This window comes from Pleurodeles waltl, chromosome 3_1, assembly GCF_031143425.1.
Source record: "Pleurodeles waltl isolate 20211129_DDA chromosome 3_1, aPleWal1.hap1.20221129, whole genome shotgun sequence".
NCBI lineage: Eukaryota > Metazoa > Chordata > Amphibia > Caudata > Salamandridae > Pleurodeles > Pleurodeles waltl.
The window spans coordinates 809,264,331-809,288,997 of NC_090440.1; the positions used below are offsets into that span (position 1 = coordinate 809,264,331).

Here is a 24,667-nt window from a genome sequence, read left to right on the forward strand (position 1 = left end):
AAGTATATTGAAGTTTACTTTTCTGGATGATGTAATCAATGATGTCATCAGTGAGGTCATTTGAGATTGTCACTGACCATGCCATGAATGATGTAATATGTGAGGTCATAAGCATTGCATTTGGGGGTGTAAGTTATAGTTAGCTCAGATAACTATAACTGCTGAATTTCTATGATTTTGTGTGTATAAAAACTGAGCCTAACTATAAAGTCCCTGTAACCTTTGATTTTTTTCAGTGAATTTCTAAGGCTTTTTTTTTTTAATGTTCCTAACTATAACGTCCCTATAACTTTTGTTTGTTTTTCACTGAATATCCAAGGGTTTTAAAAACTATTTCCTAACTTTAATGTACCTATAACCTTTGTTTTTTTTAATGCAAATTGTATTACAAGTTCACGCAAACATTCAATTCAATAAAATACATTTTCACAAGTTTATAAATACATTTTATTAAAACACTTAGGCCCTCATTACAACCCTGGCGGTCAAAGACCGCCAGGGCTGTTTCGACAGAAGCACTGCCAACAGGCTGGCGGTGCTTCACATGGGATTACAACGGCGGTGGATGCGCTGCAGTTGCACCTCCGGAACTTGAGGTTTCCCGCCACATTGGTCCCGGCGTTGTAATCCCCCAGGGCAGCGCTGCCCAGGGGATTACGAGTCCCCCTCCCGCCAGCTTTTTCATGGCAGTATGAACTGCCATGAAAAGGCTAGCGGAAAAGGGAGTTACGGGGCCCCCTGCCATGGCCCATGGAGCTTTTCACTGTCTGCATAGCAGACAGTGAAAAGCACGACGAGTGCAACTGCACCAGTCGCACCGCTGCAACACCGCCAGCTCCATTTGGAGCCGGCTCCCGTGTTGCGTCCGACATCCCCACTGGGCCGGCAGGCGGAAACTAGGTTTCCGCCCGCCGGCCCAGCGGGGATCTCCAAATAGCCACCGTGGGAGTGCGTTCGCATTGGTGGGAGTGCGGCGGTTTCAACAAAGTTGAAATGAGGGCCTTATTCTTGTTAAACATTTAAAAATTAACAATTAACAATTAACAAAACAACGAAAGGGCCAGTTATGTAAACTTTTTATAAATGCAATACAGCAAGTCTTTCTTTTTTCTGTATTCATGCTATGAATCCACATATCTGCTGCATTGCCACCATGAATCTGCTGCAATTCCAGGAACCCACTACACTAACAGCCAGATGTACGTCCCCTTCCCATTTGTGAATGGGGGTGGCAAAAAATTTTCAGAGCAGGCAGTGGTCCAGCAGACCTGAAAAAATGAAAAGAAATGTTTTTATTGTTTTGTGTAACGTACCCCATTTTCCTTTAAGGAAAATGGGCTGCATTAAAAAAAACTGCTTTATTTAAAAATCAGTCGCAGTCGAAAACAACTATCTTTTCAATATAGAAATTCCTCTTTCTCCTTTGCTGCTCTCTATTTTTGTACTTTATATTCTCTTCTAACCGCCCTTTTACTGTAGTGTCTAGAAGCTACACATTTTCTTTCAGCTTATATACACTGATTCTGCAAACATGGCAATCCTCCTCCACTCTCATTAGAAAAGTACCAATAATGGATACCCTTCCCACTGTGCTCTCATTCATACTCCTGTATTTAGCAAATCACATCTTTCATCTTTTATTTGTGTTCTACCACCTATAAATGGCCATGATTCATGTAAAGAAGCCCCTTTCGGCATTTTCTTTTTGTAGATCCAAAGATCCACCGTAGGTATCAGTCCACAGTGGATTCGCAGATCCACACAGAAACCCTAAAAGCATTCAACAATCTGCTCTCAATGCTTTTCATTTAAATTTTACTTTGTAAAATATTGTCAATTACAAGACATACACTCCCTACTGAGGAATTTCTGTACACCAGTCTGCTTTTCAGTTTCACACTGTGGTCTCTTTTGTTCCCCCCCCAACAATCTTCTAGCTCCATTTCCATAGTCCCCATGTTTCCAATTGTCTCTGCCTACCAGTAGGTCAAACGTTCACAATACTTTGTCTCAACACCATACTAGCTTATCATGTAGCAGGTGTCATTGACTGTTTGCAATTCCCAGCATATTCCAAACAACATACTGTTTTTTTTTGTTTTTTTTCCAAAGCCAATCACAGACTTTGTTACTTTTTTCATAAAGGCACCACCTAATTTGGGTTCCTGGACATCTCCACCATCCAATCACACATGCTCTTTTTTATCTTACTTGCTGTCCTTCATTTTAACTGCCTTTCAACTTCTAAACTGCCCCATTCTGCTGCAGCCTTTTCCTTTATGCTACTCCTGCTTGTCTTAAAAATGGTCAGAGTCTGGATTGTGGGCCATAGTTTTGTGTTTTGGGCCAGAGAAAGTGTTAAAAAGAGTGGCATTGACAGGGACCTAGGTTTACTTCTTGCACACTTTACTTGGGTTGGCATCAGAGAGTTAAAGAGGCATCAATTACTGCCTTCAGTTTAAAGCAATGCAGACTGGCAACATATAGACATCATGATTATGCACTGTGGTGGCATTGACCTTACCACAATTACTGGGGTAGGACTGAAAATCCTAATGAAGGAAAGCTTTGGTAAATTAATGACATGATTCCCACATACTCCCTTGGTGTTCTCCAACATTTGTCAAAGACAAAATTGGCAGTGGTCAAACAAACATTGTCTGAAGAGGGAGAAATTCAGGAAACATGTCAATAAAACTATTTCTGTGTTCCTCAGAGAATATGGGCTCTATATACCACAGCAACTTACACTTCGATATGGACAGAATATGTAAAAAAGACAGAGTCCATGTTATAGACGTAGGCATCAGGGTGTTCCTTAACTTAAAAAACTGCATTGTGCTCCTTGTGTAATTATTGTCTACATGTCATAAACACAAAGGCTCTTTTCAGAGCCAAACCTTTTCCCAAACACTGTTTTTTGTTTTTAAATCTGTTTTTCTAAATTTCTCAGCCAGATATGTGGATCTGCCACAGGTCCCAGGCCAAATAAGGGATCTGCCTTCTATATTGTGGGAGGACCTATGACAAATCTGTAGATCTGGTGTTGCTGGATGGGTGTATGAGTGCTTGTGTAAGTGCCTGTGTGGGTCTGTGAATTGGAGTGTAAATGGCTACATAGGTGTGTTTGTGGATGTGTGAATGGGTGTGTTAGTGCCTGTGTGGGTCTGTGAGAGGTGTAAGAGTGGTTCTCAGGATCTCTGAGTGGATGTATCAGTGACTGTATAAGTATGTGAGTGGCTTTATGGGTCTGTGAGGCGTGTGGTAGTAGTTTTGTGGGATCTGCGAGTAGGTGTGTGAGTGTGTAAATGAGTGTGTAAGTGTGTTATTGGGTGTGTGCATGAATGGATGTGAAGGGGTGTGTGAGTGAGTGTATGAGTGACTGTGTGGGTTTGTGAAAGGGTATGTAAGTGCATTTGTGTGTCTGTGAGTAGGTTTGTAAGTGGCTATATCAGTGTGTATGTGGCTTTGTGTGTACATGAGTGGGTGTTTGAGTGTGTGAATGGGCATGTGAATGTGTGAATGGGTGTGTACATTTGTGAATGAGTATATAAGTGGGTGTGTGGATCTGTGAGTGGGTGTGGTTGTGGTTTGTGGGTCTATGAGTGGGTGTATGAGTGTCTAAATATGTGTATGAGTGAGTATGTGGGTGTGCAAATGAGTGAGTAGGTGTGTGAGTATGTTAATGGGTGTATGAATGGGTGTGTGAGTGGTTGTGTGGTCTGTGACTAGGCATGTGATTGGGACTCTGGGACTCTGAATGGATGGATGTATCTGTGACTATGGGTGTGTGAGTGTGTGTGTGAGTGGCTGTATGGGTCTGTGAGGGATGTGATAGTGGTTTTCGCAGGTCTGTGAGTGGGTATGTGAGTGTAAAAATGAGTGTGTGTGTGGGTGTAACTGTGTGATTGCATGTATCATTGGGTGCGTGAGTGGCAATGTGGGTCTGTAAGCAGGTGTGACAGTGCCCATGTTGGTATGTGAGTGGGTGTGTGAGTCTGCAAGTGGGTGTGGTAGTGGTTTTGTGGGTCTGTGAGTGGGTGTAGAGTGTATGAATGAGTGTGTAAGTGGGTGTGTGAGTGTGTGAATGAGTGTGTGAGTGGGTGTGTGATTGTGTGAATGTGTGTGGTAGTGGGTTTGTGAGTATGAGTGGGTCTTTTAGTGGGTATATTTTTTTAATTGGGATCTGGATCAATGGATCCATTGTGGATTCACACAGTGGGTCATGCTGAGTGCTACATAGAGTCTGCAGAACATCTGTATCCCCAAAAACGTTTGGGGGCAGTGTCTTGCCCATAAGTGATCCCTCAGAGATCCCTCCATTAGTCCCATGGGGTCAGGATACCTCTATCCTCACCACTTATATCCTAGTTTGTCCTTATTTTCCTACAGGAACCATGTCCTGGTTGACCAAATGGAGGCTGCAACTTTTCTCATCATGGCGTACATCCACGGATCCACACGAAGGATCGGTGGTGGATCCACATCTCTAGATAAACATAAATCTTTTTTCTTTAATAACTCAAAAGCTACTGAACAGATTTACACCAAATTAAAGAAGATATCTTTCTGGACCAACATGTAGCTTTCTGCAAAATTTGGTGTAATTCCATCCAGCGGCTCGGGTTGTAGTTGTGTCTAAAATTCCTGTGGGAAATTGCATGGGGAAAATGCGTTTTGGGGTTCTCCAATTTTCTCAGCCCTCGCTTGATGAATCACCCTGAAACTTTCAGAGATCAGCTGAATTGAAAAGAAAATTAGTTTTTTATACTTTGTGAAGATTCGTCAAACGGTGCCAAAGTTATTAGCAAAACAAAAAACGCGTCCTATGGGAATGAGGTCCTAACTATAACAACCTAGGGGCGACTATCTATCCTCAAAAGTACATACATATCTATGTTTTGACATAATATGCATGTATATATCTAAATTTAGACATCTCCAAAATCTAGTGGCTATATATATATATATGTATATATATATATGTCTAGATTTAGATATATACATGTATATAGATGTATATGTAGTGTCAAAACATACATATACATTCACTGAGAAAAACAAAGGTTACAGGGACATTGTAGTTAGGTTCTGAACATATACGAACAAAACCATAGAAGTTCAGCTTTTATAGTTACAGTTATTTCAAGCAACAATAATTTGTGCCTTAAAGCAACTATAACCTGTGCCCGCCACTCACAGTTTTCCGATCAATAATTTTATTGCAAAAGGTGTAGCGAGAATATCAATGATGCTTTATAAGATGTAATGAATGATGTAATATGTGGGGTAATTTGCTGTGCATGGCAAGGGAGCGAGTTATATTTATCTTAGGGCGCATCAGTGCAGCGGGGTTGGCCGCAGGGCTTGGTTTGCAGCCAAAATCCCTGTATGCATCCAACCCCATGCGAAGCACACCCTTTGGCCATGATGGCAGGGATTGGCCTCAGGGCCTTGTCTGCAGCCAGGCCTTGTGGCTAACCCCTCCCAGGCACCCTAGAGGGGTATTGAGGTTTGATTTCTGTGAAATTAGCACTGGTGCCAGAATGCATCCTGACCTGCTTATTTATCAAAGAAGAGACAACAGTTTTGTGCTAAATGTCTACCCAACTGAAGTACTTTCTACTGGCTAATTAGGAAGTGCTACTTTGTTGTGCATATTCCATACGCTAGAGACGCCTAAAAGACCCCAACGTAATGTCTCCAGTGAACTTCTGTGTCTGTAATTTTGCCAATGTAATTGTTCCTTCAGCATTTCCAAGCAGAAATCTGCAATAACATGAATTCTTATGTAGAAAAGACAGTGAGACTACAAAGAGTTGAATCTCCACCAAACATGGATGCTTCCTCCTAATTATGTGTACTAAGTGTTTTTTTGTTTAGTGGAGAGGTGCTCATATTCCTCTGAATTACCAACGCATCTCCAAAACGTGAGGGAAACATGCTGAGGGGGCCTTTTGGCAAGCTTCCCATTATCGTAATAAGAGGCGGGAAGAAATTCCATATTGCTAACATATATGTGGCGGGGCCAAGGTCCCTGCCTGCTCTCCATCTCCAGCAGCAATTGGCATTGCTCCTTCATGCAGGGAACAGTAAAAAGATTGCTCCCGGGGTGCATAAGCAATCCTTTCATCTGTTTTCCTGACGACTTGACAGCTGGTAGGAAAACAGAAGAAAAGTACGCTCCCAGTGAGTGGGAGCAGTTTTCCTGCTTCTGCCCGCTGGGAATGGACTTACAATTTGCTATTGCTTGGTGGGAGCTGTCAACGCTCCTGCCAAGTGAAAGCAAACTGCTATCTCCCAAGGGTGGGCATCTCAGGGGTTAGGGAGCCAGTCCTAGGGGTGGTGGTCCCAGGGCCATTAATGGCTGCAGGAGGGGAGCTGCACAATCCCACTCCTTTCAGTTTGTGTGGACCACAGGAGGGGGTCTGGGTGGCCACCTCCAATTTTCCATTAATGCACTAGGGAGGTGAAAGCGTCTGGGGCTCTTAGAAACACAAAGAGGGGGGTCTGCGCACCCCTTTTCAATATTTACATAAATCCCAAGGAAGGTGGTGGTCTCCAGGGCTCAAAAGAGCATGAGGTGGAGGGCCTTGTGTACTCCACCCAACTTTATTATATACGCAATGCTTCTGGGACCTGCCACACTTGGGGGATAATCTTTAAACAAAAGCGGAAGATTACACTTGTTTTTTTAGTAAAATATTTGCTGTGGATTCGTGGATTTGCCATGATTTTGTGGCAAAAAGGTGAAATGCTTTGATTTATTGAGCTGGCGGGCCCCTGGGGACACCATGCACCAGGACTAGAGAGTCAGGGTGTTCCTACCCTGCCCCCTTTTCTTTTTTTAACTTTATTTTTGGGATTGGGCTGCGTATGAGTCCCAATGTGGCTACTAACACTTCAACCAGGAAGTTTTGGCTGTCATTTTGGAAGTCTTTCAAGCTCGGTCTCCCACACTTGTCCATCATAAGACACTGGGTGGGCCAGGTCCCACAGGTCATTGTGAATATAATAGATTTGAGAAGGAGGCACACATATCCCCCTTTCTCAGGCTCTTTTGAGCCCCAGGGAACACCACTTCCAAGGGTCTTTCTGAAAATAATAGAGGGGGCATGTGCCCCCCCCTTCTTGTGCTCCAAAGAACCCCAGGGACCACCTTCTCCCTGGGAAGTGTTGGCAGTCAGTAAGATATCAGAAAGGGACTGTTTGATCTGTGAGGGATACGTATCCCTATATATTTGTATTTTTGTTTTCTTTAATATCTCAAAACTACTGAATGGATTACACCAAATAACAAAAGGGCACTTTCTTGACCAAGAGGTACCTTTCTGTCAAATTTGGTGTAATTCCATCCAGCGGTTGGGTCTGTAGTTATGTTCAAAACAGCTATGGGAAATTGCATTGGGAAAAAGCATTTTGGGTCACCCCCTTTTACTTGACACCAGGTTCATGAATCAACCCAAAACTTTCAAGACCGCAGCTGAACTGAGTAGTGTACCAATTAATTATTTTCTGTGAAGATTCATTTAAACTAGGTCCTATTGATATGTATATCTATACATATATATATATATATATATATATATATATATATATATATATATATATATATATATATATATATATTTTACCTACTGGGGGTCATAACTAGGTAGTTATAGTTAAGACCATGTTTCCACTGGAAACGTTTTTATTTGACTTGCCTATATCTTTGGCACCATTTGATGATCTTCACAAAACTTTCTAAAACAAAAGTGCCCTGGTGGTTCTTGTTGTGCACCAAAAGTTTTGGGGTGATCTGTCAAGCAGAGGCCGAGAAAAGGGGGGGGTAAAAAAATATGCATTTCCCATGTTAATTTCCGTAGGACCTTTGAACACAACTACAGCTCAAACCACTGGACGGAATTACACCAAATTTGTCAGAAAACTAGCTTTCCGTACGCAGATTATGTTTTTGCTTATTTGGTGTAAATCTGTCCAGTTGATTTTGAGATATTAAAGGGGAAATACATTTGTTTATCTAGAGCCACAGTTCCACCCTGACCCCTTAACTCTGGTGCTGGGGTCCCAGAGGACCCCACCAGGACAAAAAAGCACTTTAAAAAATAATGAATGCCACAGTAACTATATGCAGTAACTATAACTCACACCCCTGCCATGCAGTTTTTTTGGCATAAGTTCTTACTGCATGTATAACATTGATATTATCAATGATGTTATCAAAGATGACTGTGGCGAGTCCTGGTGGCCAACCCCCCTAACCAACAAACCCTGAGAGAGAAAGGGAGAGAGAGAGAGAGAAATTGAGAGATTGAGCTAGAGAGAGCGATTTAGGCTTTGATGAATGAAATACTTAGAATGATCTATTTCTGGACAAGTAAAAAGAAAAATATTTTTGTCAATTAAAAAGAGTGAGATCACCTTTCAGTATAAACTTAAAGACTTATAGTTGAAAAGACACTAAAGCAGGAAATGACCACAGACTTGACTAGGCTAGAACCCTTAACCCTTAATATGCATATCTGAGACCTTAACCACAAGACTAGAAGTGTCCCCTTACAGTGCAGTGTCTAGACAGCTACGACATTTAACCCACAGATTTTGAGGGGGAAAAGACTTTAATATTCCATCAGTAGGAATGTTTAACAGTGAAAACACTAAAAAATAAACAGAAACACTGCCAAGCAATACTAGGATTTGAACCTTCAACCTAATGAGTGACAAGACAAGACTTTGACCACTAGGCCAACAGTGACTCTTTTCTACTCTGCTTCCAAATGTAACTATAACATTCTGACAAAACATTATGCTAGCCTGACTCTTTGAAGTCATTGCATGGAGAGACCATTGCAATAAAAATATCTCTCTCCCTCTGTTCCATCCCTTTATGGAATGGAGGCAAGAGGGAGATTGACGGGACCGTGGGGGAAGCCTGAAGGCCCTTGTAGTCTTAGCCAGCTCCCCATGTCCTGCTTGATCCAACATTGCTCACACAAGCAGGGAATTGCTTTAAATAGCAGGTCCCTGCTTGTGAGAGCAATGTTTTGTCGAGCCTGTGAACCCTTGCATGCCCCTGAACTCATGTCAGGTACACAATAAATGCACTCCTGTGAAATTGACTGTTGGATGCCAAGGATGGTATATGTCATTTGTTATATCTCACTATTGTTCTTAAAAAACACCTGTGGACAACTGGGCAGGTTCTATGACATTTACCGATGCTTATTTGTTTGAGGCTGCCAATGTTATTTACAAATGCTTGTTTATTTGAGGCTGCCAATGTTTGCTGCCTTAGATACTGAATGGCAGCCTCATGTATTCAAAGAAGAAACATGTACTTTTTAACTGCTGGTATTGTCAGGTACAGGGAGGGGCAGCCTCGTGACTCAGAGATGGGTGTAGCCAGGAACAACAGGTATTTAAGTCACACCCATCCTCAGCCCCTCCCTTGCTGTCGGATGTTTCAGGAGAAGGTGAAGGATTAGAATCCACATAGCAGCGAATCTAGTCCCCCCAGGAGAAAAGTCTTGTGCTTCTTCAGCAATAAGGTTCTTCATGCATCACATGTCAGAGGAGGTAAATGTCAGAACTGCTAGTTGGTGACATGCCACTTGCTCTTGTGTTTAAATAATTCATTTTCCAAACTGCAGTGTTTCTCAGTAGATTACAGAAGAATACAGTTGCAGCATGAAGGGAGTGTGAGAAAACTGAAAACGAACATGAATATTGATGTGGGTTTATTCTGTGCAAAAACTAATCTGCTAATATTGCTAACCTTAGACACACTATCTCTCAGTGCTTAGTGCAGGAGTTTGGCATCTTTAAGCTTCATGAAGTAATTTGAGCGATGCTCCTCATGTTTATTGACATTTTTGAAAGTGTTGAGAATACAGTGTGAATGAACAGTGTTAAATCATGAGTTGATTTTACATGTGATGTAACATGATTGTAGTCATGGGCTGTTTATGATGCTAGTGATATTCGTAGTATGCTTTTAAACACTGAGCTCTTCATTATCTGAAATACTAATGTTCACACTAACAGTGGTACAAGTCTAAATGCTAATTACTTGTACTGATGTTTTGTGCTATCTGTGAGAACATGCCTTTATGAGATGCATCAAGGTGCTGCTTCAATAGAATGTGAAGACACTGCAAAGAAAACATTGAGTAGGTGTTAATTAATAAAGGTGTAGATATAAGTAGTGAAGAGAGGCCATAGAAAGATCATAGGACTAACATTCTTATTCCCTTATAGGAATTCTGTGAATAGTATCCTGAACCATCTTAGGAGAGAGGGAGCCATCAGGAATGGGAAAGGGGATTATTACAGGTATAACTGAAAACCTAAAAAGGAAGAGTAATTGTAGGCAGTGCAGTAAAGTTAGAGTAAAATTTAATTAGCTATCTTCACCCCTAGGAAACTTCACTGTGCAATGTCAAACAATTGGTCATTCCGCAAGAGTCTCCATGTGGCCAGTGGAAGTATTCTCTCTCTCTTCTTCCATCCCCTTACCCCCAGGGGCATTTCAGTGCTGTCACGTGATAATTGTGAACTGTACTGGAACATTCCGGTGGAGCTGGTGATCTGCAGCTTGGACCAGCATTGTGTCTCTGTGGGACAAACAGGTTAGTGCTTGACAGTTTTCATCTGTTTCACTTCACGCATATTTGCATGAAGGGAAACTGATGAAAACTTCACTGTCTGCAAGTGAGAGACTTTTGATAGCTCTCGCTTACAGAAAGTGAAGTGTTTGCTCTGACTTGGCGGGTTCTGTCAAAGCTCCTGCCAGGTCAAAGCAAACAGCTATGTCCCAGGGGTGGCCACCCTGGGGCATAGCAGGAGCCGGGTCTGGAGGATGGTGACCCCCCGGGCCATCTATGGCTCCTCGAGGGGGGCAGCATGGCCACCTTTCGATGTAAAATAGGAGGTGGTGCTCCCCGGGGCGGCGGTGGGCTGCAAGGCCCACCCACATTGTATTTGATTAAAGCACCACAGAGGTGGTGGTCCCTGGGGCTGTGGGGAGCATTGTGGTCCCCTGCATTGTACTTCATTAGAGACCACGGGACGTGGAAGTCACTGGGGCTGCGGGGATGCTGTGCAGCCCCCGCATTGTATTTCATCAGAGCACTAGGGAGGTGGGAGTCCCCAGGGCTGCGGGGCACAGCACCTCTGCATTATATTTCATTAAAGCCCCAAGGAGGTAGTGGTTCCTTGGGCTGTGGGGGGCTGCACAGCCCCTATATTGTATTTCATCTAAGCCCTGGGGAAGTGGCCCCAAAATGCCATATGAGTGGGTCCCCGTGCTTTCCCCCCCCCCCTTGATGTCAAAATGCCCCCAGGACCTGGCTCACCTGGGGGCTTCATTAAAACAAGCGCAGGAGCCAGCACTTATTTTTTTTTAAATCTTTGCTGTGAATTTCTGAGTCCTTGCTAATTCACTGCAACTTTTTTTTTTAGAGTGCTTTTTTTCCCTGGTGGGGTCCTTCTGGGCGCCCAGCGCCAGAGCTAGAGGGGCAGGGTCTACCTACCCTGGCCCTTTTCTTTTTTTCTCACTTTTCTATTGGTCTCAGATGGCTGCCGACATTTCAACCAGGAAGCTCCATAAAAAAATTGATTTGCTGTTTGGCTGGCCACAACCTGACAGAAAAGTTGCAGCCGCCAGTTTGTTTCTTGCATTGCCTAGGGAGTGGGGGCAGAAGAACAGTGTAAAAACATATAAGGTGTAATACATACAGGTATCCTGACCCCATAGGACACATGGAGGGGTCTATAGGCAAAAGAATTACCCATTTTATAATTATCAAAGGAAACTATAACTTCTGCCAGAAAGTAACTTTGGGCAACAAGTTATAGTTTCTTAAGCTGAGTTTAATTGTAAGAATTATGGTTTAATGTGTTTGCAGTTGCCATGATATCATGGAATATGAATGGTGATTGTACTGAAGCATTCACTTTGATACATTCTGGGCTTCACGTAACTGTTAAATAAAAATATATGGATCTTCATTAAAATGTTCAAGTAATCATTCTAACCAGCTAATATCCTTATGTCTTTAGTATGAGGGAAAGAAAGCAGAAATTATGCACACATCTAGGATGTGATATACTGTCTGAGAAAAACAATGATTCATGAGTGTGTACAGAGGAAACATGGTTCGATGGTGGTTGATTGATGAGGTGATGTTCTGATTGCAACCATTGGACCCGAAGTATAGTTTATATGGACATGGTGGTGGAAGAGTTCTTTTGAAGGTGAGTTTTTCTTTCCTTCCTTTTGTTGCTGATGTACAGGAGCGGCAAAGAAACATGAACTTGGATTGATAGGTTGAAAAGGCTGGTCTAATAAAAAGTCTCTTTCATGTATTTCTTTCAGTTGGAGTCTAGTGATGTTTCAAGTTCTTCTGTTGTGAGGATCCCCACAATTCATATGTTTTTCTGCAATTGTAACTGTTAGATTTACTATTGTAAGCATGAATGTGGCAAAGCAGATCCTGAAGATGAAGATCCTGAAGCTGAGGTCACCCCTGTAGCTACAGCTAATTTTTTGTAACTTTGGCGAAGTGGGCCTCCACTTGCAAAATAATCAACAGCTTTGCCAGGATAGATTTGGGAATGCTAATAAGTAGGACACTGTTGTAGGAGGAACCTCTTGAGTCCATCAACCGTGATGTAGGATCCATGCAGCTCATCAGGAAAGAGGATCCACGCAGCCGGTCGTTGTTGCAGTAGGTGCCTGCTGAAGCAGCGGAGTGACTCCTTCACCCCAAAGGAGATTCCTGTGCTCTTCTGGTGCAGGCTGAAAACAGGCTGTCCTCTGAGGTTGCACGACCAGGAAACAGTTGCAGTTGCTGGCAGGAGCTGAAGATACAAAGTTGCAGAAGTCGTCTCTGCTTCTTTGTTGCAGTTTGTAGAGTTCCTGGAGGGTCCAGATGCAGCTTCTTCAATAAGAAGTTGAAGTGGAGCATGCAGAGGATTTCTGCTGGAGTCTTGCAATCCAAATCTGAATAACGACCCAAAGGAGAGACCCTGACATGGGGATTGGTCACCTAAACAGGTAAGCACCTATCAGGGGAGGGTTCTGATGTCACCTGCTGGCACTGGCCACTCTATGCTCCCAGAGTTCCCTGCCAACTTGGAATCCAAAACCCAGGGACTATCTGAAGGAGCTCTGAGCACCACCCCTGGGGTGGTGATGGACAGGGGAGTGGTCACTCCCCTTTCCTTTGTCCAGTTTCACACCAAAGCAGGGAATGGGGGCCCCTGAACTGATGTAGACTGGATTATGCAAGGAGGGCACCAAATGTGCCCTTCAAAGCATTTCCAGTGGCTTGGGGAGGCTACCCCTTCCAAGCCTGTAACACCTATTTCGAAAGGAAGAGGGTGTAACACATCTCTCCCAAAGGAAATCCTTTGTTCTGCCTTGTTGGGTTTGAGCTTTTTAAGCAACAGGAGGGCAGAAACCTGTCTGTGAGATGGCAGCAGCTGGGACTGCCTGGAAAACCTCAGAAGGCTGTAATGGCAATACTGGATGTCCTCTAAGGAGCCCCCAGAGTGCATGGAATCAGACAACCAATGCTTGCAAAAGCCCTTGGTTATGATTCCAACATGTTTGTTACCAAACATGCCTATGTTCCTAGTTACCATTATGTAGCTGGACATCAGTAATGAGCTAAGTCCAGTACACATGTAAAATGGTGTCCCCGCAGTCTGGGAAAATGGTCCTGCAGGTCGTGGGGGCACCTCTGCTAGTGCAGGGGTGCCCCACAGACAGGTATTCTGCACCCTGCTCTCAGGGCTGGAGGGCCTGCTATAGGGGTGACTTGTAAGTGACCTGTTGCAGTGTCAATGGTAGTGAAAGGGTGCATGCACCTTTTGCCGCAGGTTGCAATGGCAGACCTGCAGAAGCCTTTGCATGGGCTACCTATGGGGGCAAAAGAAATGCTGCAGCCTATAGGGATCCTCTTGAACCCCAATGCCCTGGATACCTAAGTACCATATCCTAGGGACTTATAAGGGGGCACCAGTATGCCAATTGTGGGAGAAATACTGGATTACCAGTAGGCAACAACCATAATTTAAGGAAGAGATCATAACTACTGGGGTCCTGATTAGCAGGATCCCAGTAGACACAGTCAAGCACAATGACAAACAGGCCAAAAGTGGGGGTAACCAAGCTAGGAAGAGGCTACTTTCCTACAACAGTCATCAATAAAGTGAAAGGAGGCCGGCATCTATGGTTCTGAAGTTGTTGCGTGAAGGTAGTATTTCTATTTTCATATCATTTGTGGATCTTTGTGCAGATGTGAGTCTTCAAGGTGAGATTCTTGTCAATGATGAAGGAGAGGTATTTAGTGCAATTGTTATGTTGGGGTGGGAAATCATCTACGTTTGTGTTTGGAAACGTGTTCCTGCTGCTACTGACAATAAGCATGATTTTACAATGTTATGGTTGAGCTCAAGTAAGTGGTTGACATCTGGTTTGAGATCAGTAAGACATTTTTAGGTAATAGATCCCTTGATAGAAGAGATTCAGGCTGAGATTAGTACCATCAACATAATAATCTAAGTTTATTCCTGTCATTGGCATGGTGGCTGAAGCGCTGCAAAGCACAGAAAGAGGATCGAGCTTTAGTTCACAAGGTTGTTCACTGGAAGTCTTTGAGATCCAAGATGTGGCCATTTATAGTGGTGACAAAAAGGTGCACTGAGCCACTGAAGTATGGTACTGTAAAATCAAAAGCAAGATGAAAAGATGCTTGCCAGGGTATGGCAGTTAACATACTGAAGGGTGATAAAAACTTCAGTGTTTCCAGGAGTAGTCTCTTGGCTTGACCAGTGATCTGTAGTGCATCATCTACAGTTGTAAAGGTAGCTGCTGCACCTCGTGATAAAGGACTTGTAGTGGTGTAGGTGGTGATGCTTGGTTCTTAGGATTGGAAGGATATTGCCTTCGATATTAGTAAGCAGAAATGAAGGGTGTGTGAATGTGCTGTGGATACAGTGGTCACTTGGGTCAGGGTGATTAGTTGAAAGAGGGCAACCCGTTATACTCTTGTGGGCTTGGGGATTGACATTCTAACAGTGAAAGGTGCCTGCAAGTGAATTTCCTTCTTTGAACAATCAGTAAAGTGAAATCAATGAGTTGATGCCCCAAAGTGACATCTCTCTTACATCTACTGCAGTTTTAAAAAAAACATGATTTCTTCAGACACACAGGTGTATCTGCAATTAATCTGTATTGGTAAACAGTTTCACAATCAACTTGCAAATACATTGAATCAGAACTTCTCTAAAGGTTGTTTCCCATACATTGGCATTGTTTCCACTAACACAATGATATACAACTCAACAATGCAGTCTCATAACATAAGATCAGTTCATGGGTCAGAAATAGTTCCCAAAGAAAGATGAGCCCAGAGTTGACGTTTTGGTCTTGCCAGGGATTAATCTATGAGACCACCTTCAGGATGAAGTCATTTGCATCAAAACATGATGCCCCCTGCAAATATTATACATGAAATGGTGTAAATTCATAAACACGCATAAGTGGGGTCTCAAGAATACATCTGCACACCTTAGTCTGAAAAATACATGATATTGTGAAAAGATGGTTCAACAAGAAAATTTGCAAAAGGGTGAAGCCAATAGAAGTTTTGCACAAAGGACTGGTATATCATGTAGGAAAAAATGACAGGTGAACTAATTGTAGAGATGTGAAATATCAACATCTAAAGGTGGAGACAAACTCTAATAATAATTGCTGATGCCAAATAACTTAAAGACTCTCATCTTCTGCTAACACCCGTTATTACGATGTGCAAACTCTTTAAGGATTTTAACAAACAAATTAAAACGTTTCAAAAGTGTCCAGGGGAACCAATTAGTGAGGGTTTTATCATCTGCTGCTGAGTGAACAACAAAATGAACAACAATATTCAGACAATATCTGTTTATTTTTTCAGGGTTACTAAAGTCCTAAAAACTTTCCTGAATTCCTTAACACGTATATGTACTACATAATTATTCTGTTACTATTTTTCGAATATGAATTATGAATATCATATGCTCATGTTCTATATTTAATTCTTCTAGATACTGTGATTAATATAATATATATAAAAAAGTGTCTGATGTCATGACCACTCAGAACATTCCTTAAGTTAACAATGTGTGTAAATAATAATTAATACATTTGCTTTCAAGTGGTTAAACCTATCTATACATTGCAAAGCTCTTTAAGTACGCTCGCAGACAGATTTGTATTAGTCTAAAAACCTTCGAAGTATGATTTTAAAGAGATTTGAATTTATTCAAAAGGAAATAATAAAATGATAATGTGCATTGTAGCCAGTGACTTATTCAATTAAAAAAATGGTTACTACTTTACTAATATCACAAACGTGACTTGCCTACCTCCTAAGAATATCACTGTTTTTAAAAGTTGGCTGGCATTTCATAAAAAACATATAGCAGCCACAATATTTTGTAGTCCTTATCATCGTCATCATGTTTCTAAAGAAATAATAAAAGTAGTTTCAGTTTTAAAGTTTCCTTTGTGTGTTGTGTACGATAACACCAGAGCACGTAGGGATACTGAAAATGACTTTTATTAGAGAAGTGAAAAATACACGCTTTTTCGAAACCACAGCATTAGCTCTATTTTGCGAGTGAGGTAATGAATTGGTTACTGTCAGATTAAGCGCATTAAACTAGTCTAATTATTCTCCAAATGCTGCACCTGACGCTAACATTGAATTGTGTGCCCATAAAACAAACAATAAATACATGTTACATAAGAAAATAACGATGAAGGTGGGGCTGTATAATCCAATTAGTCTAAACAAGTTATTTGTTTTCAGAGAAGGTGCAGTACAAAACTTAGCTCAAGAAGTCACCCAAAATATGACATTGTTTTACTAGCTTCTTTTTTATTCTGACTTACTAATGAACATTTTTACTGTTTTTAACATGATTTAAGCCACTTATCTTGTCCACCATCTGGATTATCCGTTATGCTCACTGTTCACTAATATTCACAAGCAGAGACAATGGGGCTGAGTCACAATTGCATTTATCAGTATGGGGAGTAGCAGTACCGGTAAACCCTTTTACATAGTGCTAGACCTGACAGCCTTAGGTTGGTCACCCCTAACTTTTTGCCTGCTTCCCTCCACATTTTGACAATGTTTTTTCTGGTTTTAGGACTCTATCACTGCTAACCAGTGTTAACATGCATAGGCTCTCTCCCTTCAAACATGGTGCCACTGGCTCATACCCAATTGGTTTATTTAATTTAATTGTAAGTCCCCAGTAAAGTGCACTACATGTGTCTAGGGCCCATAAATGAAATCCTATTAGTGGGCCTGCAGCACTGGTTGTGCCACCCACATATTTAGCCCCTTAATCATGCCTCAGACCTGCCACCGAAAGGCCTGTGTGTGCAGTTTCACTGCCACTTCGACTTGGTATTTAAAAATACTTGCCAAGCCTTAAAATGACCCTTTTTATACATATAATTCACCCCTAAAGTAGGCCCTAGTTAACCCATAGGCAGGGTGCTATGTAGAGACGAGGCAGGACATGTATCTGTGTAGTTTATATGTCCTGGTAGTGTAAAACTCCTAAATTCGTTTTACACTGCTGTGAGGTCTGCTCCTTTCATAAGCTAGCATTAGGGCTACACTCATTTACTGTTTGAGTGGTAGATTCTAATCTGAAAGGAGTAACAAGGTCATATTTAGTACGGCCAAAATGGTAATACAAAATCCTGCTGACTGGTGAAGTTGTATTTAATATTACTATTTTAGAAATGCCACTTTTAGAAAGTGAGCATTTCTCTGCACTTAAATCCTTCTGTGCCTTACAATCCACGTCTGGCTGGGTTAGTTGACAGCTCCCTTGTGCATTTCACTCCGACAACCCCAAACACAGGGTGCTCAGTCACACTTGCACACATCTGCATTCTGAATGGGTCTTCCTGGCTGGGAGGGCGGAGAGCCTGACATTCACATGTCAAAGGAGAGTGGCCTGCCCTCACACAATGGACTGCCAAACCCCCTACTGGGACCCTGGCTGACAGGATGGAACTGAAAGGGGACCTTGTGCACTTCTAAGCAACTCTTTGAAGTCTCCCCCACTTCAAAGGCACATTTGGGTATATACACTGGGTCCTGACCTTACCAACTCAGACACTTCTTGACAAGATATCTACTGGGAAAGGAACTCTGAACCAGAACCTTCAACCTGCTACGAGAAGCTGCCTGGCTGCCCAAAGGACTCACCTGACTGCTTTGCTGTAAATGACTGTTGCCTTGCTGTTACCATGCTGCCTTGCTGACCTCTGGCTCTCCTGAGAAGTGCTCTCCAAGAGCTTTGATTGAGCTTGCCTCCTGGTTCCTGAAGTCTCAGGGCCAAAAATAATTCATCTCTGCAAAGAACTCCTTGTGCAGTGAAAATTGACACACAGCCTGCTGGAATCGATGCACAGCCTGCCCTGCGGTGAGAAAATCACTGCATCGTTGAACCACATAACCCGAAGAGCATCCAAGCCTGCGTGCCGGAAATCGAAGCAGAGCCCTTGCTAAGTGGAAAAACATCAGTGCAAAATCTGTGTGCACCCGGAGAAACCAATGCACACCTCCCCCGTTTTCCACGCATCTCCTCCTCTGCAGTCCTGTGTGGATAATTTAGACGTAAACCAGGTACTTTATGCTTGCAAGAGACACTTTTTGTTTTATAACAACTAAAGACTAAAGTGATATTTCAACTTTTATTTATCAAATCTTGATCGATTTGACCTTAATCTACTCAGATAAATATTCTCTATTTTTCTAAACCTGTGTGGTGTATTTTTGTGGTGTTTATACTGTGTTATTGCATGATTATTGCACAAATGCTTTACACATTGCCTTTTAAGTTGAGCCTGACTGCTCAGTGGCAAGTTACCAGAGGGTGAGCACAGGATAATTCGCATTGTGTGTGACTTACCCTGACTAGAGAGAGGGTCCTTGCTTGGTCAGAGGGTAACCTAAATGCCAACCAAATACCCCATTTCTAACACCTACATTTAAATGCCTTTGTGAATTAGCCCTGAAAACCCCAGCTCCCTAATAATTTCATTGCAGAGATGGCACAATCGTTTCTATTTCTATTGATTGTTATAAATATTTATTAAATATTTCCATTTTAGATGATTTGAGGCCAATTCATAAAGACATGAAAAGTATGTAAAAGAGAACCATAGGAGTATTGCCTTACATACTACAAAATGTTGTAGTGTCAGAATACTGTACACAAATATTGTGCTAATGAACTATTTATTTGGTAACACTCTTTCTGGTGGATACTCTATGTAGCCGCAGACTCAATACTAACCTCCAACCTCCTGCCACTTGTATTTCATACCGGCATTACAGCAGTTTTAAGGCACCTCTTCCTGGCTCTTGCTTTTAGTTATTTTTAATGGAAAGCCCCTTATCCATAATGCGTCTACATTTGCCCTTGGTCTGTTTCCTACAATATTGTATTGCACCTATAGCCCTCGCTTCATTTGTCGATAGGTTACTAGGTTCACTATTATTTTTTGCACTCCTAAATACTTGTGCTAATCATTTTTAAAACTTTTCAATGTTCATTTAACCCTATTTTTGCACTTTAAGATACTTGTGCTTAGTAGGTATATAACACTTGCCATATATATATATTAATGAGTTCACATTTAGTCCCAGCCACTCCCGCATATCTTTTATAATCTTTGTATACTTCATAGATATTTTACAGTCTCAAATCTTATTTGGAATTTTGTTCCCTCACAGATTTGAGACTTATCATGGTCTCACATAACTGCCACTTTTCTTCCTTGTGACTACCATGAAAGAGTTACTCATAACCATATTTCTGAAGCATATTCTATCTTCTTTTTACATACATTTGGTACTTTCTGGACTGCACCTTTGCTAAGAGGTATGCTTTTCTTCATTTCTCAGTTAAGATACACTATCACCATTTCTAGGTAACTCCCTGATGTTTGTGATGAGGTTTTAATACAATATTTTATTTGTAACACTTTTCCTACGCCATCACTGCTATGTTATGTCACTCAGGGTATACTGACACTGGGTTCTTTTGACTTTGGCTGTGGTTAAGGAACATTGATCACTCAATGGGCCTATGCTGATGCCTTCTAATAAAGGATCATTTCACAACTGTTTTCAAATGAAAGACTGATTTATATATGGACTTTCTGAGTGTGGCGGTGTCTGTTATTAAACAGTTTGTTCCTAACACCAAAATTCACTCTAGGGTAGTGGAGTGTACTGCATTGCACCTACAGTTTCTATCTAAAATGCCACATTCATACTGTCACCACATTTGGGAAGTGCATCTTACTTGTCACCACTACCCGGCTTGCTTTGTAAATAAAAAAGGGGCACCTTCGCTAAATTTGATAGTGATTCACAAATAAGTCTAAAATGACACCTTTTGAATGTTTGTTGACACGTTGTACATTGCCTTTTGCAAACCCAAGTTTATGTCTCATTGAGATTACTTTTTTCAGTTCAAATGAGTTACCTGAAGGTTTAGAGATATTTAACCAAAATGATGATTTTGTGGATAGTTGAAGATGAACCGTAAACAAATGTAATTTATGTACTACAAACAATGCAAGTAATAAATAAGAATATAATTTTTTTTATTTTGACAAAATATGAGGTTGGAGCATATGTGAAGGCTGGCAGCAAGCTGTGAAGATATTCACTGAATATTAGGTTGCATTTAGCTCAAATGTGCATCTTTCTGAGCTTGGTAATGTTTGTTTCTATGTCACTGCCCAATAAAGCAAAGCACAATATCTTTTGTGAATCATTTCCTATGCTTCAATTCACATTGTGTATTTTAAGACTGGAGAAGGGCATTATTTGTTATTGTGTAGCACATCTGGGCAGGATTGTATTTTTTTAGTGATAATGACACCTCAATTGGTTTTTTATACAAATCTATCTAAATAAAGCTTATTGCTTCCAGACAAAATATACTCCAATGACCTCTAGGTACCATATCAACTAAATGGATCATGAAAACATATGGAAACAATGCAAATAATTATTTTATGCATGTTAAATAAAGCAATATATGGGTAGTTCTCCAACTACATGTTATGCAGGATGACTACATCCAAAGGGATGGTGTCTAAAAAACTAGCAGTGCGCAACAAATTTGTACATATTTCCAAATTAAGTTACTCAGATTTTTTTTTTTTTTTTTAGGAAATGGATTACAATAAAGCTCACTGGAATTATGTGATTCTGTTGCCTGGGCATTTTCCATATAATTATGGATTTAGCACCCTTGCCACGTAATTAAGGATCCCAGTTTTATGGTATTTATTTTTTAACATTTTTGGCTGCATTTATTCATTTTTTTATGCTATTTTATCTGCATTTATCCACACTTATTTGGTGTTTTACTGATAAATGAAGTTGTAAAATTGTACATTTCCACATTTAGTTAACGGATAGACGTGAACTAAATGTGGAAATGTACAATTTTACAACTTGTTTTAGCTATTTAGATGTGTTTTAGCTATTTAAGCTGCCAAATATTACATAATAATACATCCACTGGTAAACATTAACATTATACTACAAATGTATGCTGCCATATACAGTTAATTAAAGAAACTTCATCCTGGTGTTTTAACAGTGTCAGTCTACTCAGCTGTTGGCCTAAAATTCGTGAAAGACAGCACGGAGAGTCAATTAAAATAAGCCAACCTTCTGTATTCATTGTTTTTAAAAAATAAAGGCAATCAGAGAACACATTGTTTTCTGTCTGTATTCAACTGTAATAATAATCAGTAAAAGTGGAAAACTGGGAGCCTTGCACATAATCCATCACCTGCTGCATACTTTGCAGAATTTACCAAAACAACATTGCTTTGTGAAAATGCAGCTCAATCAGATCAAAAGTTACTGTGATACAGGGGTAGAAAAGTTAACTGATCACCTTTTAGTAGTTGATTGCTGTGTTCAGATGTAAAATTACTACTAATTAGGTGAAACATTTTGCAAACAGTATCAGTGTTTGATAACATGTCAAAATGGTAAAATAATATTGCTACATAATGTGCAGCACTATTCGACATAATTTGCCTTTGCTTGTTGCATAATTTAATCAACTTTACCATAGAATTTGGCCCTCGTTTGCTACACAATTCTAGTGCTCCATTCTGGCATTATTCCAGAGGTCCTGTTTCAGGCTTGTAATACCTTTTTATAGCCATTCTACAGAATACTATCAGATGCATGGTATAATTTGTCATCTTTTGTCACACATGCCATTGTTAATACATTCTGCAACTCAGGTCTTACCTTTGTGCTTCCCCTTTTTCTCTTTTCTGGCACTGCCTGTCTGAGCACCAGCAGCTGTTGCCTTCAGCTTTTTATTCGACTTTGGAACTTGAGAATCTGCAGCCACCTTTACATCTTCTTGCTCTGCCTCTTGCACTGCTTGATGGATGCAGGTTACAACCGACAAAAGAAAAAAGATAATAACAAAAGGAAAAAAAACAGGTAAGCATTTCAGAATGCACATGCTGTCTATTTACACCAGATTGTGAAGACAAATTGCCAAGAGATCTGAGAATGAAACAACAGTAGCTGGATTAGTTGAGGCAGAGAAACAATATATTTTCAGAATTTCTTCAACATCCTAAATACTACTAATGGAGCTGCAGCACTGATTGTGCCACCTACTTAAGTAGCAATTTAAATACGTCTCAGGCCTCCCACTGAAGCCTGTATGTGCACAAATTAAACTGCCATTTCGACCTGGCAAAGAAACCATTTTGTCAGGCCCAAACCTTCTCTTTTTAAAACATATTGGTCACCCCAGGGTACGCCTGGGGCAGCCTACAAGGCAGGGTGCAATGTATTTAAAAATGTGAACATGTACTTTTCAGTTTTACATGTCCTAGCATTGAAAAACTCCTATGTTTGTTTTTCACCACTACAAGACCTTTCTCTCCCATAGTATTGCATCGGAGTTATCTTATTGCACTGCATAAGTGTATTTTCCTACTGGGAACAGGTAACCACTTCATGTTTAGCGTTTCTGTAATTGTAATTAAAAATCCAAACTTATGTTACATTTGGATTTTAAAATACAGTTTTGAAAATGCCCCCAGGAGTCTGAGTTACAAATGCTTCTGGTCATAAAGGATAGGGTGGAAAAGGAGAGTGAACCTCTACCTGACCACCTTTCTTCCAAGGAGCACAGTAGGTCAGTAAAGGGTGTTAACCTCTACCCTACTCTGGCCCCAGAACAGAAGAATGACTGTCACCAGTTGTTGGGTCCGTTTTTTCTCTGTTCTCTCTCACTCATGGGATTATACATGTGAGTAACCACAACATACATACCTGTCAATAACGAAATTTACAGTTTGTCAGGTAATTTCCAAATGAAAATGGGCAACCAGTTCATGTTTGATGTTTCTGGAAATGTAATGAAAATTTTAACTTATGGGGAATTTGGATTTTAAATTACAATTTTGAAAATGACTTTTAGAAAGTTGTCATTTTCTTGTCATAGCCATTTGGTACCTGCTGCCTGCTGCCCTCTTACCTGGGTGGGAAGGACTGGACCTTCATCTCTCGAACACAGAGTAACTCTAAGGGCTAGTTGGCTGATCTCGTGATCTGCAGTGTCAGGGACACAACAGGGTTCCAACAAACTTGCACCTGCACCTGGACTCTGCCATCTATGGGTCTACCCTGCCAAGTGATGCCACTCGAACCTTGGACCCTTAAAAGTCAGCCTCTGTGGATCAAGGGGAAACAACACATCTCCTCTGCTGCACCACACAAACCAAAGCACAACCAGCACACAAATACAAACACCTCAATCAAACAGCAACTCAATTTCTTACAAAAATTGAGCAGTTTAAATATAAGGTTATGCTGTAAGAAAGCTTAGTGAATGAGAGTAATCAATCCTTCCGTTTGTGCCAGGTTGTATTTCAGAGATCATTCACAAATACGTTCAAGAGATTGTATTTCAGTCGTAAAAGTAACACCCACACAACCTTAACAACTCACCAAACTTCTTAAGACCTCTTCTCTTCTCTTCCAAAGAATATTCATACTTAATTTGCACTAAGAAATCATGTGGTTGTGGAAATGCTGATATCTCCATCTTTTGACCTACGCTGTGGGATTGAACCCCTATCTTATGCTCCTCTTCGTATGCCTATAGGTCTTTGCACTGAATGTGGTAAATGAGATTTCTGAGGTATGTCATCCCAACCTCAAAGTGCCTTTCTCAGTCATTTGCTAATTATACTACTGTTTTTTTCCTGCTTCTGTGCTCCTATTTAAATATCCAATTATGTCCCTGTTTCTGCTTTACTTGTAAGAAACAATAGAGCTGTTGGTTGAGACGACAGTTGAGTTATTTCTGCTATTCTACCATTCTTTAATGGACCCAAGCCATGGGTGCAGCACTGGACTTCTAAGCGTTTTTAAAGGTATATTTCTACCATTATTTGGACGATTATTAGTCAGATGGAGCGGTATCCCTAGTTGGGATACCACTCCATCTGGTTATGAGTGCGCCGGGCTTTCCACGCCTGGTTTATCTGGGTACAGGAACACAGTCCCTGTCA

The 24,667-nt window shown here is 41.1% G+C and overlaps 1 protein-coding gene across 3 annotated transcripts in view; it reads right to left on the reverse strand.

Annotated features, from left to right (window-relative positions):
- TUB (TUB bipartite transcription factor) overlaps positions 1–24,667 on the reverse strand; it is a 1,298,762-nt gene that overhangs the window by 157,775 nt on the left and 1,116,320 nt on the right. For 2 of the 3 annotated variants that reach the window (XM_069223684.1, XM_069223685.1), the window contains one exon: positions 22,377–22,514. In XM_069223684.1, the coding sequence (XP_069079785.1) occupies positions 22,377–22,514 (138 nt within the window). The remainder of the gene's footprint in view (positions 1–22,376; positions 22,515–24,667) is intronic. The other variant, XM_069223686.1, reaches the window with a different exon arrangement.